The 12,556-nt window shown below is 36.1% G+C and overlaps 1 protein-coding gene across 2 annotated transcripts in view; it reads right to left on the bottom strand.

The window, feature by feature from the left end:
* The window catches only part of LOC124362684 (tyrosine-protein kinase Shark-like), a 66,274-nt gene that overhangs the window by 45,755 nt on the left and 7,963 nt on the right, over positions 1-12,556 (bottom strand). The window contains exon 3 of one of the 2 annotated variants that reach the window (XM_046817387.1): positions 5,175-5,315. In XM_046817387.1, the coding sequence (XP_046673343.1) occupies positions 5,175-5,315 (141 nt within the window). Of the gene's footprint in view, positions 1-5,161; positions 5,316-12,556 lie in introns of those variants that run through there. The other variant, XM_046817388.1, reaches the window with a different exon arrangement.

The raw sequence follows: 12,556 nt of genomic DNA on the forward strand, positions 1-12,556 counted from the left end.
TTTTTGTGTATTATGATACAACTCATGCTCCTGAAGTATAATAAAATTTCCAGCTATTTAATTGTTTACTTTTTCAGGGTCAGCTGTAAGATTAGATGTTTTTTATGAAGTCAGTGATTTTCGTTTTTTTTTTTTTTAATGGATCAAAGAATTTGTATCAAATTTAGTGCTAATTCAAACAAAGTCTGGGAAATATTAACAAAGGCCTTTGGTGAGTCTGCTAAGAGTAAAACAAGGGTTTACAAGTGATACAGGCTATAAACATTTCAAAGATTGCCATGAAGACATTGAAGATGACGAATGCTCCAGACACCCCAGCACATCAACAACCGATGAAAACGTAAAAAAGCGGAAAAAATTGTTATGAACAATCGCTATATTGTGATCAGAGAAGTCGCTAATGATGTTAGTATATCAATTGGCTCACGCCATGAAATAATTTTTTCCAATGTTACAAGTATGAAATGTATTGCAGCAAAATTTGTTCCAAAAATGTTGAATTTTGAACAAAAACAGCGGCAAATAGAAGTTGCTCAGGTGTCACTAAATGAAATCAATTATGATGTAGAATTACTGAAATGTCTTGTAACAGGTTATGGATAGGATGTTGATACTAAGGTTCAATCATCCCAGTGGAGGCATTCTGGATCACAGAGAGCGAAAAAGGCTTGATAAATGCAGTCAAATGTGAAGGTTATGCTCACTGTGTTCTTAGATTTTAATGGCATAGTGCATCGTGGATTCTTGCCGCAAGCTCAAATGGTCAATAAGGATTACTACCTGCAATGCCATTTGCGTGAAGCAAAAAAATGCCAGGATTTGTAGAAATACAATTTACAATTTTGATAGCTTTTGCATTGTGACAATGTATCTGCTTACACTTCACTGCATGTTCATGAATTTTTTGTCAAAAAGAGTACTATACTGATGGTTCAGCCTTCATATTCTTCAGACATGGCTCAGTGTAACCTTTTTTATTTAAAAAAATAAAGAGAACTTAAAAGGGCTGTCGTTTTACAAGCATAGATAACATTAAAAGTACATAGCTAAAAGGTAAAAGCTATCCCAAGATTGAGTTTCAGAAGTGTTTTGAGGATTAGAAGAATCACTGGCACAAGTACATAATATCTAATGGGGACTATTTTGAGGGTAATATATTAATATTAACATATTATTAATATATTAATATATTATAATAACATTAATGTAAACGAATAAATAATTTTTTTAAAATAAAAATTCACGTTACTTTTTGGACAAACCTTGTATATCCTTGCTGATGTTATTCTTGTTTGAGTGAACAATGCTGAGTATAATAACAATTTGTCTACTGTTTATTTACCCAGGAATGTGTTTCCTACACAGTACTCACACAATACACAATACTCTCATAACTGCTGTTGTATCACAGGTGCAGAGGGCTAGGGCTATGGTGTGGGGCTGAGGAAGTGAAATGAAAATGTGAATTTTTTCTCTAGACCAAAACAACTGGTATTTGATTGTGTAATATTGTTTGTACTACTACTACTACTACATAAAAGAATAAAGAAGAATTTAATCCTTTTACTATGGCAATAAAGATTATATGTTTGAGTTGTTGCTTTGTTGTAAGAGTTGGCTACCTTAAAAGTCTTTTTACAGCAAACTTGGCTGTTTTTGTTAATCTAGTGACGTTTAAAAACAATTTGAGTTTATTTTCTAAGATTAAGAGGAAGGAAGAGCTCGCCAACTCAGCAAACAGCAACTGAGAAGCTTTAATGTGGAAGCCAAATCTATATAAACTATTTTTAGTAAGGAAAAACATTTCACATTCAAATGATATTATTTTCTTCAGTCATGCCATATAAATATTTTTAAAAATCTCAATAAACATTGATTTACAAAAAAGTAATTGTCCACAGGGAGATCTTTAAATGGCTGGATAACTTTATTAAAAACAGTGGTATTGATTGGTCAAAATGCATTGGCTTGACAACCGATGGGGCATAAGGTATGTCTGGCATCTTTAGAGGACTGATTGCGAGAGTTAGGCCAGGTACCCCTTTAGTGAAGTGGACTCACTGTAGTCTCCATAGAGAGGCTTGCTGTGAAAGATTTGGATGGCAGATTGAAGGAAACATTGGATGATGCAATGAAACTTGTAAATTACATTTAAGTCCAGACCGGTTTAAAATGTAAAATCCAGAATTTTCTCTATTTTGTGCAACGAAATGGGTAGTGAACATAGTCATCTTCTTCTCCATTGCAGAGTTAGGTGGTTATCAAGGGATACAGTTTTCACCAGATTATTTGAATTAAAGGATGAACTAAGAACTTTTCTAATGGATGATGATTGTGAAAAAACATCAGTATCTAAGTTTCTTAAACTTTTGAATGATGAATTCTGGCTTTTGAGGCTCGCTTATTTGAGTGATGTGTTCAACTATTTAAACACCCTCAATCCATAAGTTTTATGTGCAAAACAAAATAGAAGCTACAGTAAAAAAATCACAAGATGACAAACTGAAGTTGAAAACAATAATTTTGACAGTTTCTCAACAATGCACAATTTTATGGAATCTAATGATTTCACAGTAGACAGGAAACAGCTACAACATTCAAGGAGCACTTGTCTTCATTACTTTCTAATTTTAGGTAATTAAAAATTATTTTTATATATTTGATTTTACCGTATGTTAAACTCTGATTTAATTATGTTTAGTTTTAATCTGCCATTCATCCACTTTGTAGCCTAATATGTACTTTTATAGTTGGTCCCTGCAATAATTTTTTTTTAATTTTAGGAACTACTTTCCTAAAATTGACGATAGCTTTTCATGGATGAGGAATCCATTTTTTGAGGACAATTTAAAAAATGTGTCACATTCTCAAGAGGATTCACTAATTGAAATTTCATGTGATTCAGAATTAAAGACTTCTTTCAAACATTCTATTCTTATTGGTTTCTGGATCTAAGTTGAAATATAAAGTGAATATACAAAATTAGGAAAAATCACAATAATGGAACTGATGGGTTTCACCACAATCTATTTATATGAATGATCCTTTTCGTTTGGTGTTACTTATAAATAAATATAGGAATTAGCTATGTGTTGAAAACAACTTGGGATTGAAATTATCTTCCTTTAATCCTGATATTAAGGCTATTGGCAATAATGTAAAAAATATCACAAATTGCATTGATTTTCTTAGTTTTTAGTTAGTGAATTTTAAATTAAAAATATAAACAATCTTGTTTAAGTTGATTTATTTGTTGATAAACTTACAGTGGGTCACAAAACATCTCTAATTCACGGTGGTAGGTCGCACAAGTAAAAAGATTGGGAAACACTGGTCTAGATCATGTTACTACAGCTGACTCTGTTGTTATTGTAGTACTCTTGTTCTATATATTTACTTCTCTTAGCACTTGTGCAAAATAGCTTATATTATTTCACTAAAGAAATATTCAACTATACAGGGTTTGTCCGGAAAGTAATAGGACTGAGTTGATTTAAAAAAATGTATTGAGCCAATCGTTACAATTCTTTAAAAACTTTCAAAATAGGCTCCTCCTGCGTCGATGCAGCGCTGCCAGCGCGATTTCCAAGCATTGAAGGCGTCACAGAAGGCATTCTCCGGAATAGCCTTGAGAAGCTGCGGTGCATGCTGCTTGGATCCCCTCTGTCGTCTCAAAATGCTTGCCTTTCATCGGCCTTTTCAGGTGAGGAAACAAAAAAAAAGTCCGGGGGGGCCACATCTGGGCTGTAGGGTCTTATGTTTGTTCTAAATAACAGTACTTATGCCGGGGGCGGGTGAATCAAAATAAAGAACACTTTTACATTTCTTAAAACACGGCCACACAAGGGGTGGTGTGGCAAGCTAGACTGGGAGTTGACTGACTGCCGGCTCAAGGAATGCTCGGACGAGGCAGTGACCAAAGGAGAGGGGGGTCAGGTGATCTCGAGTAGCCAATGCCGTTTGTTCAAAATCATACGATTAAAACAGCCGACACATTACGTCATATGGGGTGAGGTGCACATGTTGCAAATATATCTAAACTTACTAGATAATGATACAAAGAATATTCATATATAACATAGGGCAGCTGTGGAAGAGTTGGGATGCCGGTCAAGTAGCTGTTCACAAGAAAGGCGGTGTGAGCCGGGGCGTTGTCGTGGTGCAACTTCCAGTCGGCTGCGATGTCTTGTCGGACCCGATTGACCCTTTGTTTGAGTCTCTTGAGCACTTTCACGTAAAACTTGGCATTGACGGTTTGTCCAGGAGGAACAAATTCATGGTGAACGATGCCTTTGATGTCAAAAAAGACAATGAGCATCGTTTTCACTTTGGATTTGCTCATTATTGCCTTTTTTGGGTGAGGAGACGTCGGCGTGTGCCACTCGGAAGATTGCCTCTTTGTTTCGGGATTGTACTGAAAGATCCACGACTCATCACCTGTGATTACATTATGCAAAAATTGGGGGTCACTTTCACACATGTTCAAATTTTCTTGGCACATTTCCACTCGCCGCAATTTTTGGTCGTCAGTGAGCACTTTTGGGACCATCTTCGCGCACACCTTGCGCATGTTCAAATGCTCTGTCACAATTTCATGAACCACAGATTTCGGTAAATTTAACATCTGGGCAATTAAACGAATACTTAGTCGACGGTCTGAGTTCAAAACATTGCGCACACGAGTCACATTGTCAGTGTTTGTCGAAGTCGAGGGTCTTCCAGCACGGTCTTCATCAGCGACCTCTTCCCGGCCCTCCAAAAAGGCCTGGTGCCACCGAAACACACTACTTCTTGCTAAAGCAACATCTGGGTATGCCTGCTTGATCATATCAAATGTCTCTGTCGCAGATTTACCGAGTTTCACACTGAATTTAATCGCGTACCTCTGCTCTAATGAACGCTGCATTTTCGGCTTGTACCACTCACAGAAACATGTCACGCGAAAATGCCTGTCCTGACTCTCCAGGTGCTCGGAGACAACTGACCAGCCGCTTGTTCGTTCGGCAGGAATGCCCTCTACCGAATCCAGTCGGTGCGTGCATGCTCCGAAGTAAAGTCGCGGCGGAAGAAAATCAGTCCTATTACTTTCCGGACAAACCCTGTATCTTAGAAGTAAATCATACTTCCAATACAATAGTCACATAATACAATAAATGCTCACATTTAACATTTACCTATTGAAAAGAAAGCATCCTCTCCATGTCTCACTATTTGATAGTGAACGACTTCACCTTTGTACAGCACAGACAGTACATAGTTTCCTGCTGCTGTGCTACTCTCCCTCACCAAGAATAATCCATTCTGTCTCTTTTCATCTGAAACCATTAAGTTGTAAATTACTGTTTAGTATATTATGTACATATTGATTCACAAAATGCAACATTTAAGCTTACGATTTAAAGATTGTAGATTTTGTTCTTACAGACAAAGAAAATGGATTTTCTCTCTATCTTTAAACATTACTCATTTATCTGTAAAAGACTAAGTGAAAAAGTCTTATTGTTTCATTTTGTGATTGTATCTTCACAATAACATCAGCTCAACCAACTGATAGTAGAATATTGATGTTTTTATAAAAGATAAATAAGCCGCCAAACTTTGAAATATTGAAACACATTAAAATATAGAAAAAGTTCTGAAATGAAGATCTTAAAATACTTATTTTTCTGCCTGTCTTTTTTACATTTTCAAAGTAAATGTATAAACTTGAAATTTTGAATGGAATTGCTATCCTTCCTTCTGTTGAAATAAACAATAAAACTTTTTTATCAACAAAGTCCAATATGGGAGCCTGTAAAACACAGTACAGTACTTTAACCCTTTGAGTGCCGCAGCGTTTTGCTATATGGTATGCATAAAATGCCGAGCGAAAATGCCTGATTCTGCAAGGGTCTGGTTAAAAAATTCATAACAAATTTATTTATTGGTATAATGTCTTGGGTTTTTGTTTTTGTTTAGATAAATATATTTTATCTACACATATTATACATTGATCACTTATTTAACGTTTTTATACAAATAAAAAAAATCATTAACAAAAACTTTATGAGTAAAAACATTTAGTTTTTTATTTTGACACAACTTAGTGTTATTGAAATATTTTATTTTTTCACTTTTAGTTATTCTATCTTATACTCCATTTAATGCTTTACAAAAAGACATATAAACATTTTTTTTATACTTATAAATAAAGTTTTGAAAATAAATATGAAAATATGAACCACTACAAAACTAGAAATTTTCTAACCTAACCTAAAACTCTGTGTATTGTCTACACTGATAATGCTTAACCCTTTAAGCGTCATGAAAAATTAGACCTGATCTTTGATAAAGTTACAATTTTTTTAAATTTCCAATGTGTAAAGTTAAATTTTTTTTCATTTCTGTATGTCAAAATAGAGTTATTTAACGGCGAAAAAGATTTGTTTAGCCCTTTTTGGATTTCCTAGGCTAATTTTTAACTTTTGAAAATATCGTAGAATAGCAGTGTAGTTGTCACTAATATTTTTTTTATTTTTTTCAATTTGTATGGGAATGAAACACAGTTTTATAGATAAACATATACTATATTACAAACCAATAAAATTAGAAAAATACAAAAGTAGACAAAGAATGTTTATTTGGTGGCGGGCTGTCACAACTGACATTCCGCGCGTCTCCCGCAAGCCACTGTTATCGCGTGGACTTTGAACCTTCTTATCGCTCGGCAACCTGTAGGACAGCCTTGCGGGGCTTGAATTATGTTTCTTGCTTTCTGATAACATCCTTATGACCGTAGTAATATATGAAAAAGTTTGGGGTTGACAAGTAATTGCTCAAAATTACCGAATCTTCAAATTCCGAATCGTCTGGATTCGCCATTCACACGAGTAATGGTAAAAAACACTGAATAAATACTGTAAACTGCTGTATATAATATGAATAATTTACTTTAAAAAGAATAGGACACAACAGAAAATTAGCGATAACCGAAATACATATGCGCGTACCGGACGCTTCCCACTAACTGGCTAGATGCCTTGACGGGAGCTCCCGTCAATGACTTTGTGAAAGGCGCGGGGCCACGCCCGCTAAACAGTGTTTTGGCCAATTAGAAGCAACTGCCACTCCCATTGTAACAGAATTCGAGGCGGGGCAACCCGTCTGTATGTCGCATGACTACTAGAACCATCTAGCAGCAAAATATTAAACTAACATAGCAGTAAGAAAATAAAGAATGCAAAAACGCGGATCCACGGCAATAACGTTTTGAGCTTGTAATGGCCCTCCGCGGATCCGCGTCAATAACGCTGGAAAGGTTAAATGTAATGCCTGCAATACTAGGTCTTCATTGTCTGCAATGTTTTTACGACTCATTGTGTATAAATATCAATGAACAAACACAAAAACCATAAAAACTATACAAACGTATTTAGTAAAGTACTAGCTGCTTACGATCGCCGTAACTTGCGGCATTGTTCTACTTACACACAGACATACACACAACATACACAAACGAAATAATTTGAAGATACTAACACTACAAACCCATTTACACTTAAAAACTTTCAATATCATTTGTGAAATAAACAGCAGCGCAAACAAAACACGTAACGGCTCGTCCGCGTAGCAGTTGATTCTAAACTCGACAGACACGCTCACTGTACAACCGTCGTAAAAATCAGAATCTAACCAGAATGCAACAAAACCTACATCAAAAGTTACGTTGAAGCCTTTGGAATGCGTATGTATAGTCATTGAACCAATTTAGATAAATATTATATAAAATATAAGCGTTACTGCAGAAGTCGCTAACAGCGATTCTGGCATTTCTTGCATATAATGCGGGATCGCTGACAGCGATGCTCCGGCACTCAAAGGGTTAATATTGGATCCCATAACAATCTAACACAGTATAAAAACTTCAAAATAATTACATTTTCCAATTGTATATTAACCCTTGATCGAGATTCACTTCAACACTAGCATCTCGATTGAGGCGCATTATGTTATGCATTCCTTATTGTATAATTGCTTGCTACGATTACATAAAATAAATTTTAAATATTGTACCATATATCGTTATGTACCGTAGTTTTATATTTACGTGTAGAAATATAATTTGATTTCCACAGAAATGTATGTTAGCAGTACTAATATGTGGCAATGGCTAATGTTTTAGTAATGTAATGTTTTATTTTTAATTTTCAAAAAATCTTTAATGAATATGCCAATTAGGGCTTAAAGGTTGATACATAAATGTACACCATTTGTAGGTTTAAATACATGATTTTTTTAATATAGCGCGAAAACAAAAATGTTCAAACATTTTATGAGTCAGTTACACGTGAAATTATCAATTACCAAGTTTAAACAAGAAAATCATTTTCTAAAACAGGCCGCCAAACTTTTGGCTTTTGGAAACATGGTTTATTGTTAAATAAACAATTAACACAACGTCTCATGGTAAAGAAAATTTGTATTTGTTTTACTAATCTCAATGAGTTCCAGTTCTTTATTATCAAAATTGTTTCACTGTCCTTCGTTACCACTGAAAAGCAAGCTACTGAAACAATTTAAACATCAATCATCACACCAATATAATTATTGGACTAAAGTAAATCATTTGCATATTCCAAATGTAAAATTATTAACCTCTCATAGACCTACTACAACATTGTTAAATTTTCATTTTATAGTACGCGCTATTATGAACACCAAACATATTCATGGAAGAACAAATTTTGTTTGAAATTCAATAAAAAATGTTTATTATTACAAAACTTGGAACTCCTTCCACTGTGTAAAACCAATCTGGGTAACCCAAAAACCTAGACAAACAAGATTTTACGATATAGCATATATTGAAAATTTAAATTTTATACCTTTAACATAACTTATAAAATTGATATAATCTAAAAAAAAAAAAAAACAAATATATAGACAGTAAACTTTTTTTAGAAGCTTTATTGGAATTCCAAATCAGCTTTCCATTTTTAATCTGAAAGATCATAATTAACCAGTGGCGCAGTGTAGTGGGTACGGCAGTTATCGCAAGATAACCAGATCAAGCAACGCCGAGCGTGGCTGCTGCTTGGACAGGTGACCGCTGAGCGATCCTGTCCTTGCAAGCGGCCCGCCTGCCCGGCCATTGGTGGTGGTTCGGAAGTCACCTTTAAGCCGTTGGTCCCCAGGTTAAGTGTTAGAGAGGGCTTCTTAGCCCTAGGGAATTTCTCGCCTTGACTAGATAGTCAACCATGGCAGAACCTTAAATGCTGCTCCAACTTCGCCTGGTAAAATAAGACATTCTTTACTTTACTTTTATTAACCCTTCTAGCACGGCTAGCAACGCCTATAAATGCAGAACTGACAATGCTTTAAACGCAGCTAGTGCCGATAAACACAAAAAGCTTTACTTTTAAAATGGTGAAGAACTAGTTCTGAATTAATCCAAGCAGTTCGTCATCATCGTTGATATATTTAACATAACTGTCTACAGTCGGCTTTAAAGCAACGGCCGCTAACATGGCTTGTAGCTGAGATTCCGCCTATAGATGCGTTAATTTTATTAACAATATATATATATATATATATATATATATACATTCTTTACTGGCACATTAGATCCAAGCACAATATAAACACATTTTGGACGGGTGATTTGTCATAAATGCTAAGCTAATACTATAACCATCCTAAAATACAAACACTGAACAATACAGACCACTAGCTTACAGTTATTTTTAATAAACTTGTTTTTAGTATATTACTACACTGGTTTTATTTTTTTTTTAATCATTCAAAATTTAAAATTAATGGATTCTTGTACAGAATAAAAAGGATTATAAATTAATAACGTCTTCAACTCTTTGATTTGATTTTCATTTAAACTTTTATAATAATTTGTTATAACATTGTACAACTTCAACCCAAAGTCCTGAGGACTCCTTGCAAATAAATTAAGACAGTGATTTAGTAATCTATATTTATTACCGATTCTTGTATTGTAATCATGCAGAAATTTTGTACTTTCTGGTAAACTATGTTATTTACAATAAATCCAATTGAGTCTCGTAGATGTACAGTCCCACTATAGTTAATATTTTAAATTTTTTAATGATTTTTGCATTAAGTTCTTGGGTGGGAATTTGTTATGATATGTATTAACCGTTTTTGGAGTCTGAATACTGTTTTAATTCCTGACACCTTCCCCCCACAAAACAATACCATATCTGAAAGTGGACTCAACATAACCATGGTCAACAACTTTAATTGTGTTTAAAGTTGACATGAAAGCTGACTGACACGCTTTTGCTCGCTCCGTAAGAAACCAGTATTTGTGCGGGAATTAGTGATTATTTAATGTTGAAACTGTGCATGTACATTATTTCTGTAGTGTTGGAGTGATTACGAACCAGTTTGCATGCTTACTGGTAGTATATCCCGTGCAATTCGAATTAATAGTTGTTGCGTAAGCAGGTTTAAGGTTAGGAGCGGTGCAGTGAGGTGTGTCAGGTCAAGGTCGACTGATAAGCGCTTGACAATGGTCAACACACGGAGCAACAGCTGTTCTAGTCAGGAGGAGCGCAACAACATGACTGTTGACGAGAAATTAAATCTGCTGATTGACGAAGTACGGCAATTAAAACACAGGAATAGTGAATGTTTGAATGAAATTTCTAAAGTAAAGGAAGACATCAAACTTTTCAAGAAGGAGATTACTGAAACTTATGATATGTGCTTTAGCAAGATTGAAGACTGAAAATTCGGTGAAAGAAAATGCCGGTAAAATTACAAGTGCTGAAAATTTGATTGAAACCCTGAGGAGTGAAAATGTAATCTTGAAGAAATCTGTGTCTGTGTTGAAGAGGAAGGTTGCCGCAAGCGAGCAGTACTCAAGGAGCAACTGCCTGGAGATCAATGGTGTGCCGGAGGCAAAGACTGAGGACATCTGTGAGGTCGTGAAGAAGGTAGCGAATGCTGTCAACTTCAAGTTCGAGAGCTCCATGGTGGACGCTGCCCACAGACTGGCCAAGAACCCGAGCAAGCCTGAGTCTCCGCGCGGCATTATTGTCAAATTCTGCCGTCGGATTGATATGGAGGAGATGCGCCGCCGAGTCAAGGTGAAGAGATCAATCAACGCAGCTGAGCTGGGCTACCACACGAGAACAAGATCTTCGTCAACTTGTCCTTGTCGAAGGATAACCGTCATCTCTGGGCCGAGGTGAGGAAGTTTAAGACCGAGCACGACTATAGCTACGCCTGGATCACCAACGCCGGGAAGATCTTTCTACGCAAAAGGGAAGGCCGAGCTGCTGTTCTTGTCGCGGATGTGTCGGATCTGGACTCTCTCAAGTAAGATACATCAACCTTTCATCATAACTTCGGTTTATATGTATTCTTTTTACCGCATGTTAATAAGCACTGTTGTTGTTGTTAATTTATTGCATGTAATATTAATTTATTAATTTGTTTTGTGTTTATTTGTTACAGTTAATATATTTGCCTGTATTAGAATTTCTAAATAATAATTGATGGGATCAAATAAGATTTTGCATGTATATTATCAAAATGTAAGGGGGCTAACGGTCAAAAACTACAGATTTTCGTTTAAATACGAGGTCCAATCAAAAAGTATCCGACCTCGTCGTGTATCGCGGCTTCTGCTGCCAATAATGAGATAAGATTTGTTGCGACAATAGTTCCTACTATGATAAGGAAAGGTACAAAGTCTTATCTTGATCCCCCGACTGGTTCGCCGGAGACGGGTCAGTATGTACTGATAAGTCAAGTGCATGTATCGGTTTTCTCTAACTGTGAAGATGACGAAAAAAGTGGAACAACGTTATTGCATTAAATTTTGCGTGAAACTCGGAGAAAAACAAAGTGAGACCATTCGGAAAATTCAGCTAGCATTCGAAAATGAGGCAATGAGTGTTACGCAGATTAAAGAGTGGTATAACCGTTTCAAAAGTGGTCGAACCTCGGCAGAAAGTGACGCGCGTTCGGGCCGACCAAAAAACAAGTCGAACTCAGGAAATCATCGAGAAAGCAAAAGTTTTGATCTGTGAAAATCGTCGAATGACTGTGGAGGAAGTAAGTACTGAGTTAGATGTCAGTTTCGGATCAGCTGAAGCAATTTTAACGGATGACTTGGGATTGCGCCGGGTAGCCGCAAAATTTGTGGCAAAATTGCTGACAGACGAGCAGAAGCAACAGCGATTGGATGTTGCCGAGGACATGCTGCAATGTTGTGAGGATGATGCGGACTTTTTGACATCGATAATAACTGGAGACGAAAGTTGGGTCTATGGATTTGACCCTGAGACCAAATTTCAGTCATCACAATGGCAGTCTCCCCAGGATCCTCGGGCCAAAAAAAGCAAGGCAAGTTCGAAGCAATGTCAAAGTGATGCTTACTGTTTTTTTCGACCACCGTGGAGTTGTGCACCATGAATATGCCCCTGAGGGTCAAACTGTGAATGCACAGTACTATTTAAGTGTCCAACGTCGTCTCCGAGATGCGATTCGCCGCAAAAGACCTGACTTGTGGGCGTCTCAAAATTGGCGGCTACAC

The sequence above is a fragment of the Homalodisca vitripennis genome, chromosome 5 (assembly GCF_021130785.1).
Source record: "Homalodisca vitripennis isolate AUS2020 chromosome 5, UT_GWSS_2.1, whole genome shotgun sequence".
Classification (NCBI taxonomy): Eukaryota; Metazoa; Arthropoda; class Insecta; order Hemiptera; family Cicadellidae; genus Homalodisca; species Homalodisca vitripennis.